The sequence below is a fragment of the Eptatretus burgeri genome, chromosome 7 (assembly GCF_056783735.1).
Source record: "Eptatretus burgeri isolate ZD-2024b chromosome 7, Ebu_testis_v1, whole genome shotgun sequence".
Taxonomy (NCBI): Eukaryota; Metazoa; Chordata; class Myxini; order Myxiniformes; family Myxinidae; genus Eptatretus; species Eptatretus burgeri.
In genome coordinates, this window is record NC_140967.1 from 8,606,692 (window position 1) to 8,628,105 (window position 21,414).

At 43.4% G+C, this 21,414-nt stretch overlaps 1 protein-coding gene and 1 long non-coding RNA gene across 2 annotated transcripts in view; one reads left to right on the top strand and one right to left on the bottom strand.

Moving 5' to 3' along the window:
• The window catches only part of LOC147022629 (uncharacterized), a 50,256-nt gene extending 36,361 nt beyond the window's left edge, over window positions 1–13,895 (bottom strand). The window contains exon 1 of the long non-coding RNA XR_015059680.1: window positions 13,545–13,895. This is a non-coding gene — a long non-coding RNA (uncharacterized LOC147022629). The remainder of the gene's footprint in view (window positions 1–13,544) is intronic.
• On the top strand, window positions 3,600–12,644 carry LOC147022630 (uncharacterized). The gene is made up of 3 exons (XM_085887141.1): window positions 3,600–3,639; window positions 7,393–8,587; window positions 12,554–12,644. The coding sequence occupies exons 1-3, from the start codon at window positions 3,600–3,602 to the stop codon at window positions 12,642–12,644; spliced, it is 1,326 nt and encodes a 441-aa protein (XP_085743267.1).
• Window positions 13,896–21,414: the final 7,519 nt, after the last annotated feature.

Sequence of the window (21,414 nt, forward strand, 5' to 3'; positions counted from 1 at the left end):
TCCTGGCTTGTCTGTCTGGTGATCGTCTACAGGTCACAATTTTAAACCGATCTTTGTGAAACTTCACCACATGGTAGAGTTTGTCATTATGAAGAAGCCAATTGTTTTGAGGTCAAAAGGTCAAAAGGTAAACATCGGCCCAAGGTCAGCAACTCAGGTGGTATTTCTAAAATCTTCAATTTTCATCTCATTTACTTGAAATATGAAGAGGATTTTCATATCAGGTCACTGAATTCAACCACCAATTATTTTTGAGATCCACATCAGCCAAAAGGTCAACATAAGCCGAATTTATACAATTTTCGATTTTCATCCGATTGACTTTAAATTAGAAGAGGAGTTGCATATTTACTCAATGAATTCAACCACCAATTATTTTTGAGGTCAAATTTGTTTTTTGGATTTTGCAAGTATCGTGCTCTGCACGACGTCGTCTTCTTGTTATTCTGTCTGTTTGTTTGTCTGTCTATTGCCCACAGGTCACAATTCCAAACCGATCATCATGAAATTTTATCAGGTTGTAGAGGTAGTCTCAACTGAGCAGCCTGTTGATTTTGAGGTCAAAGGTCATCTTGAGGTCAAATTTCTAAAATAGTCAATTTTTCCCCCATCCGATTGACTTGAGAATTAAAGATCAATTGCATCATGCATTTCTGAATTGGGAAACCAAATATTTTTGAGATCAAAAGGTCAAAGGTCAACTCAAGTTCAACCTTCTAAAATCATCAATTTTCAACTGAAATATCATCAATTTACATCTTATTTCCTTGAAAGTTGAAAATAATTTGCATAGTCCATTACTGAATTGGGAAACCAACTATTTTTGAGGTCAAAAGGTCAAAGGTCAACTCAAGGCCAAACTTCGAAAGTCATCATTTTCAATCTCAAAAATAATCATTTTAATCCGATTGACCTGATATGAGCTTTGATTAAGATTGTCAATTTTAGTCTTAATGAAATGGACAATTTGATATATCCATGGCAACCTTTGGAGAGGAGGTGGATTTTGCAAGTATCGTGCTCTGCGTGACATCTTTTTCTTGTTTCTTTGTTTGTTTGTCTGCAGGATATCTCATAAACGTTGAGGACGGATTCGGACGAAACTTGGTGGACACATTGGGCATGTGACAAAGACGAATTGATTTGATTTTGGTGAAGATCCGAATGCGGATCCGGAGACGAGAATTATTTAATTTTTTAAGTGATTCTTCACCGTTGAGAGATCGGGCTAAAAATTATATATGGCCTGATATTTCAAGAGTTTATTGGGACTGATATGTTCTGTTGGATTAGGTATTGTGCAGCGGAGGTATGCGCTCTACCGAGTGTACTAGTTATACTTATTTTTGTGCCGTTTTTGATGTGTTGAAGGTGTGGACATGACATTGTGTTTACACTTTGCCATCATCGATTCCCTCACGTAGAGTGCTTCTAAAATGATGTATTTACAGTCAAAGTTGGTGCCATTAATAATATAAATAACAGGATAATAATGATAATTATATAAATAATAATAATATGAATAAAGTATACAAAGAGTAGTTTCCCACGATATATACAAAGTTGGACGATGTGTGAGCTCACAAGGCCAATGGAGTAAATTTGCTGTGTGCTGGGAGTTGAATGGGGAGCGAATGTTGCAAAGACCCATTCATCAGAACCACAGTCAATACAGCAATGTAATGTTGACTGAACAGGATTCCTCAACAATCTGACGGGCCTCCTCGGCCCTTGTTTGTCTTTTCCTGTGATCAGCATTCCGAGCCGCGAAAACACAAATTAAATTCACCTTCCTCGCTTTTATAGATTCCTGCCATCACCTCTCACCTTACCACAGGATTTCTTCCAGGGATTCCCTGAGCATGTCTCTAGTGTTGCTGCACGTGTGCTGGCATGCTCACCCGTATTTAGTTACATCACAGTACGTTACGTCACTGCACGCGTACTTGAGCTGCCACACTTATAGCTTCAACTTAGTAGACTTTTTCAGTTTTTTGTTTCTATGACATATGGTATGGGACATATTTCCAGGTCATCCCCACATACAGTGTCCACTGACTCCATGACATACTAAAGAGTTTGTGGCATGAAGCAAAATACAAGTTAACATTTACTGATGATTCTCACATGTCCTCGAATAAACATGCAGAATGGCAGAATGGGACCAATTCCCTGAAATGATCTTCCTGACCTCACCTAATTGTTTGAAAGAAAACGAGGGGGAGATCCTATCAGCTTAGCTATATAGTACAGTAGACAATGAATCAGCAAATGATAAAGAGACAGCTCAGATAACTACAAGTTAAGAATGCCTTGAAGTTAATGTGGACCTTCACAGGATAAGATGCAGGTGATTGGCATTGGAGACAATTTTGAGGTTTCTATTTTGTGTTTTAAAAAAATTTTTGTGTACAAGGTCAAGGCCAGTGGAAGAGAAAGAGCAGATTTCAAGGGAACAAAATGTGGAAAACACCAACACCAGAATGGAAGTGAGACTCGATCAATGGGAGCGGGAAAAGAACACATGGCGGTGAACAAGCTGCACACAAGTTGAAACACAGCAAGAAGGAGAAAAAGGGGGAAAACGGGGATGAAACAGAAAAGGAACAAACAAACCGACAACTAACAAACTTAAAGAGGTGAGGGAGAGGGGGGAAATCACAATAACCTGGAAAAGAGGAGTGCTTTGGAATGGGGTCATTTGGGGTAAAAGTAATCACAAGTACCTGCGGTGGTGGTGAACAGCTGTCTTGAAACCCTGGAGGGAAGAATGAAACTGATTAGACTGGGGAGCTTGGTTCCACAAGTGAGAGAAAAGAGGAACAGATGAATGGAGGTGAGTAGTGAACCTGGATTTTGGGAGTTTAACCAGAAGAGAATTACTGGCAGACCATGTGCATCCTGCAGAAACCTGGGAGGGACAGTGCCAAGAGAGATCCCATTGATTTCGAGGGTCTTGCTTTCCACGGCATCGAGAAGGGCAAAGTGTAAAGCAGGGGTACCAGCACAAAGGGGAGAGCAGTGCTCCATCAAGCTGTGAATGAAGGCCTTGTAGATTGTCACAAGTTCCGATTGGCCAAGGAAAGGCATTGCGTGACAAAGGATGCCTAGTCAATGGCTGACCTTGGAGGCCACCTTGGAAATTATATGGTCTGCCAAGAAACGTCATGCCTGATGATGTGGCACAAATGTTTGAGAGGCTTAACTTCTTCAAGTGGTCGGTTTGGGAACTAGATGGGAGGGTTTTCCAGAGGGTCCTTTCAGAGAGACAGGGTGAGTGTTTGGGATTTGTCAGGGTGGAAAGATATATTCCAAGTGTTGGACCAGCTCCTGATTCTATCAAAGTCTACAGAGAGGGAAAAGGCTGATTCTTGCCTGTCTGAAGGATGATAAATTATCCAGTAGATGATGGAAACATCCGCAAAGGGATAAGTAGCATTTTCCATGGAATCGGACAGATCATTGATGAAGATGTGGCACAAGACTGAGCCCAAAACATGGCCTTGACAGTAAGAAGAGATGAGACGAACCCATTAAGAGTGACAGTCTGACTGCGGGAGTGGAGGAAGTCAGTGATCCATGTGTGGGTTTGGACTTGGATGCCATATGCAGAGTTTGGAGATCAAGGTGGGGTGCCAGGTGAGATATGTGCCACATGTGACATCAAATGCTCATGATATGTCCAGAGCGATGGCCCATTTCCCATGTCTGAGATTGAGGGCTTCCATTCATTGTTGGGAGAGTAGAAGCAGCATATCCAAGGTAGAATGACAGGGTCTGAAACCAAACTGATGATTTGAGATCAGGCCATTAGAAAAATGGAAGGATTTCATGTCAACTGCAATGATAGATTCCAAGTCCTTGCTTCTAATTGGAAGCAAGTTAATAGGCCTGTTATGAAGAGGATCTGTTCAGCCAACCATGAAGTTGACCAGATGTTGTTTACTGGCTTCACTCAGAGTGGACACACATGTTCTGGGATTTGTGGAATTATATGAGGTTGTCTTCAGTTGGATTTTCCCTCCATGAAGAGAAGGTATAGTTGTCTGAAGGCAACTGCCTCACCACAGAATTCTGTGTACCAGGGGAGAGAGAGGATAGGTATTCTAACTGCAGACAAGATGGTATAAATCAGAACATAAGGGAAAGCAATTCCCAGACAGTCTTAATATCAGGTGAGGTGATAATGAAGGACCAATCTTGACAAGAGAGGAGAGCTTGCAGTCCCTGCCAATCAGCTTGAGTGAACTACCTGACTCTTTTGTGATGAGGCAGCTCTCTGACAATAGTCAGAGAGATGGTGGCTCTCACAAGCACATTAACAAATTAACCTTTTGGAGCTGAATAGGAACAGGGAACATTAGTAGGAAAATTCATAATTACCAAGTTGATAAAGGAGGATGTGCCATTCGGAGAAATCCTCATTGGAAAGTTCACTAAATGGATGAGGTCTATGGAGCAGCAAAAGTCCTTTGCTGCAATGCCATGGCTGGTTGAAGAGGTACCAACATCCAGCCAATTGGTATGGTGACGGTTGAAACATAGCGATGGTATGGTGACGGCTGAGGAGGCAGAAAGGGGACAGGTCGCTGAGGAAGCAGAATGGGAGCAGGACGCTGGGTAAGCAGAAAATGGGGTGGGACACAGGAGGAAAGGAGACAAGCCAGGATGCAGGGGTAGATGAGAGGGACCAGGACACAGAGGGAGAAGACAGGGTCAAGGACGCTGGGGAAGCAATGAAGAGACGGGGTGCAGGGAATCAGAGATAGGGCAGGGAGTGAAGGAAAGATGGAACAGGTATGATGTGAAGGAAGCAAGGAGGGGTTATGATATGGAAGACGCAAAGAGGGGGAGGGGTTTGGGCTGGGTGGGTGGACAATGGACATGTAATCTGGGGGTGCCAAGCAGGGGTTTGGGTGGGGGGGGGCTTGGAGCAGATGTGGGGGAATCCGGTTGTGAAGATGATCTGGGTAAGTTGGTTGGTGGTTGGTGGTTGGTGGTGAAGAAACACGATGGTGGTTGAGGCACGAGTTTACGAGTCATCCAGGGATGGAGAGAAGGGGAGAATGAAAATCAGAATGGGAGAAATGAGTTTGGAAGCAAGTATGTGGAAAGTTTGAACCTTATTTAATTGCCATTTTAAAAAGGTATAAATTGATGGAGTGAGAGGGGAGCAGAAGAAGAATGGAAAGGAGGAAAGAAAGCTTTTTTGTTTCCTTTTTTGAGCAGAAGTTATAAGTAAGGAATAAAAGAGAGTGTGGTGCATAATTGGATGGCAGGGGGAAGAGGGTTGATGGAGATGTGGAAAGTGGGTTTGGGAAACAGTTGGAAAAAAAAAAAACTGGTCGGCCCAAAACGATCCGAGTCTGAGATGCAGGATTAAAATTAATAGAGTGACTCAAAAAAATACACAAGGGTGAGCACTGAATACGAAGAACAATCGACACGGAGAACATAAAATTGATCGCAGCACAACAAATCTGGAATAATTACTCAACTTTTTGGAAGCAGGTCACTCGGAGGACCAAATAGAGAAGTGACCACAACCATGGTTGTGATGTATGTTAATACCCTATGAAGATATGCCTCCTTTTCCTCTTTTTCTGGAATTTCTTATTTATTAGTCACCTACCAGTTTCACCCGAGGGGACAATATGTTTGCTTTCTGTCTGTCCGTCTGTCTGTCCGTCCGTCCATCCCACCTGTGGTTTTTCAGACTTTTTTCCCATACATTTTAACATATTCAACTGAAACTTGGTACACGGTGTTATTATGATAAGTTACAGAACAAGTTCGAGTTTCAGGGTGTTTCTTCAATTTTTCACAGAGTTATGCCCTTTTTGCACTTACAAAATATCACATATTATACATGGGTCAGTGTCCAGCTGCCCTGACTCCACCCCACTGCTTTACACCCATTGGCTGGACAGCTGGCCTGACTTCACCCCTATAAAATCATGCGGCGCCATTGAATGAAACAGCACAGATCGACAAGCCTCAGGCCTGAGTGTTAGTCCACGGCTCAGTGCAATTGCAATGATCCCAGATATATAACCACGATGAATTATATATGCATATAAGACGTACACATGATTTTGCCGCATGTATGTACATCGGGTTATTTTTAATAAGAAATATGCAAAGTGTGGAAACAAACGAAGCACGGTAGGTTCGAGAGGATCTTCTTCATTATGGTTCTGGTATCGACTTGAGCGTGTGTCGAAGCAAACTAATTTTTATCTCCGGTTTGTTATCCTAGTTGTCTTGATTGGTTTCGAGTCTACAAAAGATATCAGTAAATGAAAATTGCTTTTCCTTTTATTTTGCCGAAGAGACCCAAGCGTGGTAGGTTCTAGGATTTCTTCTTCTTCTTCATTTTGGTTCTGGTATCGGCTCGAGCGTGCGTTAAATGCAAACAAATTTTTAACTCCCGAACATCCAATTGGGACCGGTTGGGGGACATTTATTGCAAAGCAATTCTCATGCTTGTTTTTTTCTTCCCCGGTGTGTTCCCCGGTTAGAATAGGTACACCGTATCCCTGCGTGTCGTAAGAGGAGACTAAAAGGGTTGGCGTCAGGAAGGGCATCCAGCCATAAAAAAAACATCGCCTCAAAAGGAAACCATGATGAGTACAGTTTATGGGCAGGGTACAGCCCGAAGTACCCCGTGGGGGTCCTCACCCCCTCTCGTTAAAACTCAAGGTGGGGAACCCGATCTAAGCAAGGGAGGAAATTTTTCCATTTATGATGACCAATCATCTGATGGCCCACGTGGAGATCGGTTTCTGATGTTTGGGACATGGAATGTCAGGACAATGACAGGGAGATCAGGAGAAGTGGTTGAAACATTGGTCAGAAGAAGAGTGGGCATATGTTGTGTGCAGGAGACATGATGGAAGGGAAGTGGTGTGAGAATGGTGAAGAGTAGGCGGGGACAGAAGTACAAGTTTGTGTGGCAAGGGTGCCCGGAAGGCGTGCATGGTGTTGGTGTCATGTTTTCTGAGGAGTTTGTAGACAGTGTAGTGAGTGTGACTAGAGTGAGTGAAAGGTTGATGATGGTGAGAATCGTGATCGGAAAGCTCTTGGTGAACGTCATCTCGGGATATGCCCCGCAGGTCGGTCGAAACGATGAAGAGAAGAACATGTTCTGGTGTGCGATGGAGAAGTTGATGGAGAATGTGAAAGATGATGAAATTGTTGTGGTTGGAGGAGACTTGAATGGACATGTGGGAAGGAGTCCAGACGGTTTTGAGGGAGTCCATGGGGGTTATGGATATGGTGTGAGAAATGGAGAAGGTGAAAGGATCTTGGAGTTTGCTGATGGAGCTGATTTGTTGATTTGTAATACTCAATTCCAGAAAGCGGATAATAAGCTTATTACATAAACGTCAGGTGGGTCGACGACAACCATTGACTACCTGATGGTGCGTCGGCGAGATAGGGGAAACCTCCGGGACACAAAGGTGATCCCAGTGGAGGAGACTGTTTCACGGCACCACCTGGTTATCTGCGATATAAGGGCGAAAGGTGCGAGGAGAATTCAGCGGGTGAAGTACCAACCGAGGATGAAGGTGTGGAGGTTGAAAGAGGCGCCAGTGAAGGAAGCATTAAGAGAGAGGCTGAGTATGGTTGAAGATGATGTGGTTGAGCTTGAAAGTGGTTGGATGTCAATGAAAGATAGTCTATTGGGAGCCGTTGGTGAGGTATGTGGATGGACAAAAGGACCACCGAGGCACTCGGAAACATGGTGGTGGGGTGATAATGTTGGAAAGACGATTGAAGAGAAGAGGAAGAAGTTCAAGGAATGGCAAAAGGCGAAGGGTACGGTGGTCAAAGAGGCGGCGCATGAAAGTTACAAGGTAGCCAAGAGGGCTGCAAAGAAAGAGGTAGCAAAGGCGCAGGAGGCCCATAGGAAAATGTTCGGAGAACGCTTGGATTCGGAAGAGGGTAAGAGAGCGGTCTTCAGGATTGCAAAGCAGATAGCGAGAGAGAGATTTGATGTGACGGGGGTGAGTTGCTTGAAGGATGAAGTGGGACAAATCGTTGTGGACTCAGATGGAATTAAAGGAAGATGGAAGAGATATATGGAAAGGCTGTTGAATGTAGAAAATGAATGGGATAGAAACATCGAGAGTAACCCGGTTTTAGGACCAGCAGAGAAGATAACTGAGAAGGAAGTTGAGAAAGCCATAAGAGCAATGAAGAGTAGAAAAGCAGGAGGGCCGACGGGAGTTGTGGGAGATATGTTGAAGGTAGCGGGAAGTTGGGGTGTGAAGAGAATGACAGAGATCTGTAATCTGGTGGTGAAAGAAGGCCGCATTCCAGTGGATTGGGAACTGAGTACCCTCGTCCCTCTGTACAAGGGGAAAGGTGACCCTCTGGACTGTGGCTCCTATAGAGCAATAAAGTTATTGGAGCATGGAATGAAGGTATTGGAAAGGGTGTTGGAGAAGAGGATAAGGAAGAAGGTAAAGATTGACGAAATGCAGTTTGGATTTATGCCAGGAAGAGGAATGACAGATGCAATTTATATTGTAAGGCAGTTGCAGGAGAAGTACATGGAGAAGAGGAAGAAGTTGTTTTGGGGGTTTGTTGATCTGGAGAAAGCATTTGATAGGGTTCCACGTGAAGTAATGACATGGGCATTGAGGAAGTTAGGAGTGGAGGAATGGTTGATCAGAGTAGTGATGACCATGTACGAGAGAGCACGCACAGATGTAAGGACGAAGGATGGGAACAGTGGTGAGTTTGAGGTGAGGGTAGGAGTGCACCAGGGGTCGGTACCAAGTCCACTTCTATTTGTAGTTGTGATGGAGGTGCTGGCTCAGAGGGTAAAGGAGGATTTACCGTGGGAGCTGCTGTATGCAGATGATCTGGTGTTGATTGCAGAGAGTATGGATGGACTGAAGGAGAAGATGAACAAGTGGAAGGAATGTATGGAAGCAAAAGGTTTGAAGGTGAATATCGGAAAGACGAAGGTGATGGTAAGTGGTAAAGCATGTGGTGAGGTGGAAAGGACTGGGAAGTGGCCGTGTGCTGTGTGCAGGAAGGGTGTCGGAGTGAACTCCATTCAGTGTACAATGTGTGCTGAATGGGTTCATCGAAAATGTAGTGGGGTCGAGAGGGTCATTAACCAGTGTGGCAGCTACATTCAAGTGTAAGGTTTGCATAGAGGGAGCAGCAGATGAAGGAATTGTTGAGTTGGATCTTGGAGATGGTGTGAAGCTGGAAGGGGTGGAAACATTTTGCTATCTCGGAGACATGCTGAATGGAGAAGGTGGATCAGACTCTTCGACGGTTGCTGGAGTGAGATGTGCATGGAAGAAGTTTTGGGAACTGAGTGGCATGCTGACGAAGAGGGGAGTGTCGTTGAAGCTGAAGGGAAAGGTGTATGCTACATGTGTGAGGAGTACGATGATTTATGGGAATGAGACATGGGAACTGAACATAGAGCAGCAACAAAGGCTGGAAAGGGTGGAAACGCGAATGGTTCGGTGGATGTGCAGACTGTCGTGGAGAGAGAGGAAGACAAATGATGACTTGCGGAAGATGATGGGAATAGAGCCTGTGATGGATGTTGTGAAGAGAAACAGGTTGAGATGGTTGGATCATGTGTTGAGGAAGGATGAAAGTGACTGGGTGAGAGGAGTGTTGGAAATGAGTGTAGTCGGAAGTAGAGGAAGGGGAAGACTGAGAAAAACTTGGCTAAAGGTGGTGGAAGAAGAAATGTGGGCAAGGGAACAAGAAGGGGAGATGCAGAAAATAGGGTAAAGTGAGAAGATTGTCATGGGGCCCGCAAGGCTAACCCCCACTTTAGCGGGGAAAATGGCCTTTAAATGCTTGTTGTATGCTTATTTTTCTTGCTTATTCCTCTGCCTTTTATGATGAAGGTTGTTCAAAAATGTTCAACGACATGTTACTCATTGGCAACCTCGTGCTGTGATTTTAGCTCATTTTCAATGTCCATACATTTTAAAATTAATTCTGCTGTTGGTTTCATTAATCTGATATGGTTTGATGTTTCAGAATATAATCTAGACGTTTGCTACATCATATAATTATGGATGTTATTAATATTGACCATCCAGGCGACATCAACTTTGAAGCAAAGGAGATGTCAGCTCCGTACAAATCTGCAAATACATGATGTTCCTGCATGGAGAAGGTGCACCCTCATTTTCGATAACAGCATAGATGACTAGAAGGGCACTCGGTAGAGCACATACCTCCGCCACGTAATGCCTGATCTACAAGAAGATATCGGGCCCAACACATTTTTGAAATATCATGCTATACAGAACTATATCGTTTTTGGCCCTATCTCTCAATGGTGAAGAATCATTTTTAAAAAATTAATAATTCTCGTATCCAGATCCGAATTTGGATCTTCTCCAAAATCGAATCAATTCGTCCTTGCTACACACCCACCGTGTCCACAAAATTTCATCTGGATCCGTCTACAACTTTTTGAGATATCATGTACACTAACAAACAAACAAACAGACAGCAAGGGGTGAAAACATAACCTCACCTTTGGTGGCGGAGGTAAATATAAATGGATGAATGACGTCACATAGATGTGAATCCCTTGAAGATGTCCCCGGGTAAGGATGGCCGGGCAATACGACCGATCTCCAAACTGCTTCTCAAATTGAGGCATTCGTCATGGAATATCATTACATTAAGGTCACCAGGATAACCACAGAACGATGGAATTTTTTCAAAGCATCGTTATCGTCGTCATCCATGAAAACTTGGGCTTGCCAACATGCTCAGCAACATGGGTACCCATGAACGTCAGAACTCACGATCTGAAGCAATGGCTGGCATTATTATGTTACGAGCTTCTCCAAATGGAATGTAGCGACTTGCGAGGAAAGATGACTATCACTAATGGGATCGTGAAATCAAATTGAAATCCATGCAATGAAAGGAAAAAGGGATCACAGTCACCCAATACATTTCACATCCATCCCTCAGCTGGTAAAATCAGACTCAATTTGCTATGATCTACGTTAATCCGAAGTTACAAGAGCAGGGCGACACCCATAGTCGTTCCATGTGTCCTCCAGTAACAAAATCATGATTGTAAAGGAAAGTGAAAAGCTTATTGATTCAGGCTTTCAACTGCTGAGGGTTGTAGTTACTTCCTGAGTTTTGAGCGCAGAAAGCAAAAGGAGGCACGTTCATTGGTTCTGCGTTTATGCAGATTCACACATTAAACATATGACTCACTGAATCCAGGCGAGTGGAAAGAGGACATACCATGGATGGAAGAACTGTAGCTGAAATTTTTGCGCAGCAACAGTAGAACAGTTAAGAGAGAGAGGAAACTTCTCGACGGTGGACTCAGGGTTGAAGGTTGACAGTAAGTGAACTGTTAACCACAAGTCAAATTGCCTTCGACTGCACTCAATAATTTTCCAGGATGACAAGGGAATCCTGATGATGGACTATACGCCTCACAAAACTACAATCACAGGGGAATATTATGGCAGCCGCATCCAAAATTATGGCAGGCCATCAACGACAAATGCCAAAGGATGTTGAGCAAAGTTTCACTCCATCATAAGAACATGCCCGTGCACAATGTCCGTTCCCTGGATCATTCCCCCGTTCAGGCTGGACCCTATCCTCAGTGACTATCTTCTTTCAACGTTTGACGTTCCACCTGGAGGACTGCATGTTCACTGATGAGGTGGAACTGAATGAAGCAACCAAAAATGTGGACGGTTGCTCTGTATATATTAACTCTGCCAATGGATCGGAAGATTCAGGGTAAGAAATCTGAAAAATATTTAACTGCTGCAGACAGTTTGAAGGACAAATGGAGAAAGTGTATTGAGGCCAAGGGATGATGTATCGGACAAAAAAAAATTGACATATCTTTGTCGATTGCATCTCGTTTTTGAGAAAAATTTGAACACCCTCGTAGCATTCTGTTTGCTCTATTTTCCGCGGGTTTGTTTCTTTAGCGCTAAAAGTTAGTGTCTTAGATCTTTGCTATTATCCTGTCCTTTACTATTCAAACCAGACTGGGTGGCATAATGGGGGAGCGTTTGCTCTGAATCCGGGAGGTTGTTGGTTCAATCCCTGCCTTAGTTATACCAAAGACAAGCTGCTTCCTTGCTTGACGTGCAACATTCTAAAACAATAGAGAACGGACAAACAATGCCAGGAATGCAATACTTAGGCAGCACCAATGCTCCATAAAAGAGTCCGGCACATCAAATCAAATCAACTAACTATTCAAGCTGGTAATGGAGGTTATGACCGATTTCTACCAACCGTTTAGTCTCGACGATGAGAACAACACTTTGAAAGTACCGTTTGACACTGTTGATAAGGTAAACTGTCTTACAGCCATGGTGGCCTGCCTCTTTTGAATGGAGGTATGTGATACTGCACTGTGGGACATCTCTCTGTCTCACACAATATTCCTTCCAAACTCTGATTTACGCTCACTATTATAATCTCTGCAGCCAGCTGGTAATAAACAGGTCATACGAGTCAAATATCTGAATATTTTACGTGTGCTCTGCCATAATCTTAGCATTTCCGAAGTGATACCAAGACCTGACTCGCACTCCCAGAGCTTGAACGAACCATCTGTCGGCATGCCAAGCTCCTGCCGTCAGCCATGACAGATGCTCTGGCTTCATGGTGTCCCCCCCCCCCACAGCCTTTCCTCGTTTAATGCAGCCATTCCGAACAATCCAGCAAATGCCACTGACCAAGGCAGACCATCGCTACACCCCCGCCCCATCACCTATCCCACGCATGGACTTCTAACCACTCGTGCTGTTTTGAATGACGATTCGACACAATTTAAGAGTTGCTGCGTCTGGTTCGAGTTTCCTGCCAACGTTATTGTCCTTTTCCCTCCAGAACGGGTGAAATTAGTTTCGCTTATAAATATATTTATAAACGCGTGCTGGAAAAAAAAATCATATACTTTGATAAAGGTCATGAAAACCTACTTTCAACCAAAATATATATATATATATATATATATATATATATATATATATTCCTTGGGTGACATGAAAAATTCATAAACACAGAAATAAACCTTTGAGTTCGTTTTTTTTTTTATACAGGTACATTAACCTTTTGCTGAGGCTCAAAGTTTTAAGCTTTTTGGTCCATTTGGCTAATTCCAGATTCTTGTGAAGTCCACTCCCCCCACCAACCACCCCCATCTGCCATGTGACACTGTGCTAATGGATGTGTGCTCGTGAGCTAATGGCATCTCTGATGTAAGTGGAGGAACATCCCCAAAGCCACGAGCTGAGACAAGACGTGCCCAGGCAATGGTGGGCCACATTTGGGGTCCGAACGAGCTAGCCACACCTCAAAACGGTCGAATGCTTTTTCACTTGAGAACAAACTCCGGAGGTCCTATACCATGTGATAAATTACTCACACCGCCGAAAGAAAGCCATTCCAGAATCTCCTTCGTCATCGAGCTTTTGCATCCTTTCCAAATGAAGAAAACCTAAAGAGGTAGAGCAGAGAGGGAGGGGGTAGGTGGGGGGTCATACCTTTCCAATTTATCAACGCTGTATTCGAAGCCCATTGAGAAGGATGATCTGCGTGATGGAGGGCCTTTCCTGAAACAAACGGGACAGTGCAATCAGCGGTGGAGGCAGGCCGGCACGTTTATTCAGTCGCTTTCAAACACGAAACAAAAGAGGGGTGGAAGAAAAACGAGATGCTTGCAACGAGTTATCATGGCAGTTTCCCAGATTAACTGATGAGTGAGGCCGGTAGATTAACTGTAATTAAGTGCTATTGTAAGCAAAGAAGAGGTCATTTAATTGCGTGGAAAAGATAGTGCTCCAGATGAATGGTCTTGGTCCATAGCGGGGAGGAAAGTTATACTGAAAAAAAACCCCTAAATTGCAACAGATTGGGTGCAAAAAGTAAGATTTGATGAATTAAACTTGGTCAAAAAAATATTCCGTTTATTAGCATTTCCGGAGGATATTACAAGTAATACAAACCCAACAGACCATGCAAAAGACATTGAGAAATGAGCTAACAAAAGAACAAAGAATCAATTTGCCAAGAGTGATTATACTCGGTGAAAACGACCAAATCTTCCAAATGAAGAGGCCCAGGGCTGTCAATTTTGGTGATATCGAGAGTGTTTGTTCTTGCCTGTCACTGGAGGCATCTTCAGTGAGACATCCATCAGGACACTGACTGTTCAAGGTATTTCATTGCGCGATTCAGCAAGTCTTCTATCGGTCACAGTAACACCAAGGCAAGTACGCAGCAATAGCGTTACAGTCTCCAAACCTCGACCAGGTGAAAATGCTCTTTCAAGTTCATACCCCGACCGGGCTGTACGTGCCAGGTGTTTGAAAATTGCCTTTGGAATGGAAAATAAAACTGTGCATGGAGGGTTCTTTCATTGATGTTTTGAACAAAATTTGAAATTAACTCAATAGTTCTCATTGCAAATGGTATTATTTTGTATACGTGCTTAATATTTTTCCATGTGCGCATATAAGCAACTATTAAATTAAATAAATGCACTCAAAAGATATTCCAAAGCTCAGCATCATCCGTCGTGCAAAGTCATCCCTTGGAACGCCTGAAGTTTTATCCACCGACAAGGCTCTCATCCGGAGCTTGATGGAGTACTGCTCTCCCCTCTGGGCTGGCTCCCCTGCATGACACCTGGGTCAGCTTAACACTGTGGAAACCAAGACCTTCAAGATCATTGGAATCTCCTAAGATGAAGCTTAATCTATGCGTATATCACTTCGCCGTCACAGACAAGTCAGTGGTATCTCTGTCTTCTTCCGCCTCCGTTTTGATCTTGCACCCTCTGCTCCTTCCCCGCTTTGTCCCCCTCCCAGGTTTCTGCCATGGTACATGCAATCTGACAGTAGCCCCCTTCTGGCAAAGCAACCCAAATCCAGACCCAATGCTCACCTCCAGTCATTCGTTTCTCTTTTTTCACCACCTGTGGAACAAACTTCCTCATTCTCTTCAATCTCATTCTCCTCTTCCAGGGCTTCAAGACAGCTGCTGTTCACCACTATGTCAGGTCATCAATAACCATGATCTTTTCTACCCCCATTAACCCTCCCCAAGCCTATTTATTTTGAAGTTTCTTTCTTCCACTTTTATGATTCAGAGAATCGTACACCGCATACAGCTGTGTCCGTCTTGTTCACCCGACCACCTTCCCAACCCCATGTAATCCCCTCGCCCTCATTCTTCCCCACATCTCAAATTTCTTTATTCTCTCTATTTTCCCCTCATTCCTGCTGTTGGCATGTCCCCCTCTCCTTCTACTGGTCATATTGTTCCATTATGTCCTGATACTTTCTGTATTCCAGCTCCATGTATTCCATGAGCCTCAACCGTGTAAAGAAAAACAGGTACAAGTGATTAACCCAATCAAAAACATTTTCCTGATCCCCCCAAAATTAAAGCAACTCATTGATTGTTCAACTTGCACAAGTCCAACAAGTCTCTAATATATATATATATATATATATATATATATATATATATATATATATATATATATATATATATATATATATATATATATATATATATATATATATATATATATATATAAGCCGGTAGGCGGCGATGGGTCGCCAAGCAGGAGGTAAAGTATTCCATATATCACAAAAAGTGGAATACATTTGATAGAGCATCACCGGTAGATCATTCGTGCCAAATTTCATAACCCTACGTGGGATAATGGCTTTCGGAATTGATTTCGCGTGAACGGTACCGATTTTGAAGGTTTTTCGGTTGTTGCTGGGGAACCAAAGCGTCCCAAGCAACCATCACAATTTCCAAAGCACGAGGTCATAAGATGTACCTACCACCCGAGTTTGGTCAAAATCCGCCCACGTTTACTACCAATTCTGCTGATGACAAACGAACAAACATCCAAACAAACAGACAGAATTACTGACAATAAGGGTCACCTATTTCGGCGACCCAATAAGGGTCACCTATTTTGGTGACCCAATAGATAGATAGATATATAGTCATTCCTAATACCTAAGCCCACAATGGTTCCGTTGTGCAGGCTACTGGAAAACGTTTGACAAATATCCCGAAGAGACACAGGCTGCCAGTTTGTCACCAATTATCAACTGCCATTTGAATACAACAATCACAACTGCTCTTCAACAACTAATTCCACGACGTTTTTTTACAACTAAAAGGGACAAAAAGGTCATGCGTAACCTTACTGGGAGGCTGTCCAATCCTGGTGCCATTCCAGCAAGCTACCCGTTCTCACGTGATTGTCCAAGTTCTTCCGATGATGGAGGAACTTTCCAATTTCTTTCATCTTTCTGAATGCAGAAATGTCGGCTCAGGGATGAGATAAATCACAAACAGCAGCAAATTCACAGAATAACATAGGATCAAAGGGGGAGAGGGAAACAAATACCCTCCATCTCCTCACTCTTCCATGTCCTTTATTTTGTATACAAAAAACAAGGACATCGCACACGGGTGCATGAGTGTCGGAGCGGAAAGCAGCAATGTGAGGGGGAGGATGTCAGTGAGAGGTAAAGAAAGCAGAGGTGGGTTCTGGAAAAGCATTAGGGGATGAAGGACAGCACTGTTGAATAACTGGACAAGAAACATGCTGGAGTCACTTACACAGATGAGAGAATAAAGGCATGAAGGAATATCGGTTTGCATTCAGTATAGAATTGGAGAGGGTAACTACATAAGTGTAGGATTCTGGAAGAATGTGTGTGACGTAGGAGGGCTGGGGGAGGATGGAGGGATGAGTTGGGAGGAGTGAGGCCAGAAGCTGGATGATAGGAAACTAAGAGTCCACCAACCTGTCTTTAGAGGGCTGGAACCAGCCCATTGGACTAGGCTTCATGCTGAGATATGCCAATGATACAGAAAGCTTTGGACATGATTACCCCCAGTGGGAAACGATGGCAAGCAGCTGTACCAGCCAAGAGCGAGGACCCAAATTCGACGATACCATGGATGAAGGCCACAGACACTGCAATCACCTCTGAATGGTAGAGTTGTCAATGCAGAGAATACCGAGGTGTCGCCTAGATTAGAGGCCCAGTTTGCAGATGTGATTCCTTTCATGGAGGGATTAGCCAGGGAAGTAAAACGAGGTGGGGTGGGGAGGTGGAGGGAGGGGAGAAACGAGTTCAAAAAATTTGATCCTTATGGAGGGACAGAGAGTGAGAGCATAGGATTTTCCTTCTGGAAAGACATGTTAAAGGTAGCAAACAAATTAACGTCCACCCCCTCCCAGGTTCACAGACATGGATGTTACAGCATCCTGCCTCTCAGAACAACTGCCAGTCTGCCTGTCCGGTTGCTCACAACAAGGCAGACACATACCTTCTGCTCATTACATTTAACATTTACCTGCCAGAGAAGAAGAGCTTTTAAAATCCATAATCAGCAAACAATGATCAGAAAACCCAAATGGAATGACGTCTGCTTTTATTTTCTCCTTCATCAACTTCAAATCAATAGAGCGGCTATCTAATCTGGCTGGTGTTACTTAATTCTGTACACACACCTGCAGCATGAAAATTGAGATTCCGTAGGATGCTGAACTCTCCAGACATCCACCAAGGAGTACATATTAACTGTGCCGATGGATCGGAAGATTCAGGGTGAGGCTCCGCACAATTCCAGTCCAGGCTGTGATACAATGTACAATTAAAAATCCCCACCAATTACGATAAAATTACCCGAGTCAATACGATGTATCAGTTCAGTGACGCGTAAAAAAAAAAAAATTAAATAAAATAAACCAAAATATATCTATATTCTCACTTGCAGCGCACACGTTAGCGGAACTCTCATTAAAACATCATAAATAAATTCAAAAAGATTCTAAACGTCCTTGCACAATTTGCACAAGCTCCATAGAAATTTTAGGAAACCAATAAAATTATGATAAAAATGTGGGGTCAGGGTGGGGCATTGGGGAGAGGGGGGGTGCAGAATTTTTTTTTAAATTATTCTCAGGATTCCATGGTCCATTTCTTCAAAACGCTGTTTGTAAGACTCAATAAAAGAAGAGTTTTATCTGGCCTCTGAACAATTTCCTTCATCTGGCTTATAAAGCTGGTAAAACTGCAAAAATATTATTGTGAATCTATGTTTCGTTTTCTGTGCGACTCCCTCAGAAACATCTCAAGCTCAACATCTGAAGCAGTCGTTATAAAACATGATCTTCAGTATCCTCCACTTCTAACTCCACGGAAGCAGAATTGCCTCGACGCCATATCTCCGAATGCACGGATTTTTCTATTACTGTGCAACTTGCACAAACAACCAAAGGATCATCATCACTGCCTTGGGGACCTCCAGCCTTGACAGGGAGAGTGGAGGAAGTCAGTAATACTCGAGCGGAGTTGGCCTTGGATGCCATAGGCAGAGAGTTTGGAGAGCAGGGCAGGATGCCACACTGGATCAAAATCTCGAGATACGTCCAGAGAAATGGCCCTGATCTCGTGTCTGATATTGAGGGCCTCCACCATTGCCGGGAGAGTAGAAGCAGCATGTTCAAGGGAGAGTGACCGGGTCTGAATCCTAATTGATGATCTGATATGAGGTTGTTGGAGAAAAGGAATGATGTTATATCAACTGTGATGATGGATTCCATGACATTGCTGATGATTGGAAGGAAGCTTATTGGTCTGTAGTGAAGGGGAGACATTTTTGCACCTTTTTTAGTCCATGCATGCAAAGCAAAAAGCGGGATAAAGCAATTGGTTCATGTCTGTCTGTCTGTCTGTCTGATCAGTTTATAGTCGAGAAACAGCTTATTGAAATCGAATGTTATCTTTTCAGCACAAATGTGAACATGAATCGGAAGACAATTTTACCATCCTGAATTTGTCCTGATCACCCGTGCGCAAAGAGGAGTCGGATAACTTTTTTTTACTCTGTCTGCCTGCCTGGCAATTAAACAAAATTGAAGATTGTTCCAGATAGGAAACTTACTGTTCTTAAGGACGTCATAATTGATAAAAACAACGGGCATGAAGAAATAATGTAACATGTTAGACAAGGTGATGTTACAGACACTGTAGAAAACAGAGGTAAGACCCAGAATGCATTTATTTATATGCCTTTAAACCTTTGTTACCTCCGCAACCGATGGTGGACAGAGGTTATGTTTTCACCCTTGTCTGTCCGTGAACAAGATATCTCAAAAAGTTGTGGACGGATTCGGACTAAACTTGGTGGAGAGATCGGGTGTGCGACAAGTAGGACGAACTGCTTAGATTTTGGTAAAGATCCGGATCTGGAAACTGGAATTTTTAAAGTGATTCTTCACCATTGAGAGTTAGGGCAGAGTCCACCAAATCACAACTTCACCACCAAATCTTGGGCAGAGTCCAAATTTTCAATGTCATAGGCCACGCAATTCGACAGCCATGTTAGTTTGAATAGCAAAAATTTAAAAACCTTTTATCTCCAAAACCACTGAACAGATTAATGTGAAATAAATTGCTTTACATGGAGCAAGGGCAGTGGATCTCAACTGCAAAGTTTCACATCGATCTCTACAGCGGTGTCCAGAAAAAAAAAATTGTTAAGATTTTCCTTGAAACCAATGTGGCTGCCACACTACGTGACAGATGATGTCATTTTTAAGTCATTTGTATGCAGCAAGAAGAGTGGATGATAACTGCAAAGTCTAGTATTGATAGGTTAAACGGTTTCAGAGAAATAATTTTATTTTTAATGTGAACGACTCGGCATGGGGAATTTTTAAGACAACATGGCGACATGGCGAACACATTGCCAGATTGGTTGAAAATTTCAACATCATCGGTCACATAGTCTCGCAGCCATGTCGGATAAAAAAAACCTTATCGGATCAACGCGAAACTCCAAAGACATGATCGTCCACCCAATCTGAATTTCATTTGATATAGATAATGTCATGGGTCAGGTGTCCGATCAAAGCGGGGTCGTATCGCTTTTTTGAGCGGCAAGAGGTCTCCTTCGGGGCTCCCTGCTGACATTCTCAAAGTTAAGTTCCGGTTGTTATTTGTCCCGTTTTAACTGTTTAATTTTCTCACCTACATGTTAATGTGTGTTCCTAGTTCGGTTTTGTTTCAAAAATCGTGCTATTTTGTGAGTATTTATGTCGACGTTCTCACCTGGTGTTTGAGGCCTAGTCCTAGGCTTGAGGCCTACCGGTTCCACTTGGTGTTCGATCGTTTTTTTTGTTTGTTTGTTTGTTTTTTCTCCCCATTACCTTCAATTTCTATCCTCCCCATTACCTTCAATTTTCATCCTCCCCACTTTCCAAATATCCCCCATTCTCCCAACTAATCTCTTTCTTATCTCAAAAAAAAAAAAAAAAAAAAAAAAAACCCAACAACAACAACAACAACCTTCTCCCGATTCTGCTACTTCTTCCTCTTAACTTCCTCCTCGTCTTCCTCGATTTCTTTTTTTTTTTTTACACTTCCATGACCTAATCTGTTGAACTCTCTCATACATTAATATTAACAACAAAAACGATCTTATAATGCTTCATCTTCCTCTCTCACACATGTGGTACTCTTTACTGTTTCACAATGCACTACTCTTCTGCTATTTTAACAGACTGCTCTCATTTCGACCTCTCCTTCATTCCTTGCCTAAAAAATCCAACTATTACAGCGCTTCTTCTCTCCATGCTCTGAATTCGCCTTCATTGCATCCATCAAGAATTGTGTTAAATCGTATCTCTGACCTAAAACTTTTAAAAACCACAGTTTGCCATGGATGCTCGCTTTCCATCAACCATTCTTTTTTCCAACTTCAGTGCCAACTCACCCCCTCACCCCTCACTCTCACTCTCAAAGCAACCATCCCACTCTTCTCCCTCCAAGCCTCCCTCTCACCTCTTTCAAAAATTCCCCTCACCTTTCTCCCACCTTTCATCCCCCTCACTCTTCCTTCTCTAAGTTGCCCCCCTCTCATCCACCAACCTGCCTCCCTCCACTGCCCTCTCACCTCCATCTCTTCACTCCACCTCCTCAAATCCTCAACTGCCATCTTCCTTGTCTCTTGTCCCCCCTCTCTCACAGCACCACAGAGCCTTTTCTCCTCCTCATTCGGCCCCCTGCCCTCGCTATTCTGCAATACCCCACACTCCTTCAGCAGCCCTCCTTACCTCCCCCTCGTCCCTCGTCCGACCCTCCCCCGCCCCTCCACCTCCTGCACCAAAAGCCTCCTCCCCTACCTCTTCATTAAAAGTGTGGACCTCAAATATCCGGGGCCTTCGCTCAAACCTTTCAGATCTTTCCATGCAGGTTGCCACTGACAAACCAGACATTATCTGCCTAACAGAAACTTTCCTCTCCCAAGACGTGTCTGACTCCCAAGTATCTCTCCCTGGTTACTCCCTCTTACGGTATGACAGAC

Bases quoted from the DNA above. Each gene is read 5' to 3' on its own strand.
- LOC147022630 (XM_085887141.1), top strand. From the start codon at position 3,600: ATGCCATATGCAGAGTTTGGAGATCAAGGTGGGGTGCCAG. The intron at 3,640-7,392 runs GTGAGATATGTG...CATAAACGTCAG, and splicing joins AGATCAAGGTGGGGTGCCAG to GTGGGTCGACGACAACCATT. The intron at 8,588-12,553 runs GTTTGTTGATCT...CCATAATCTTAG, and splicing joins AGGAAGAAGTTGTTTTGGGG to CATTTCCGAAGTGATACCAA.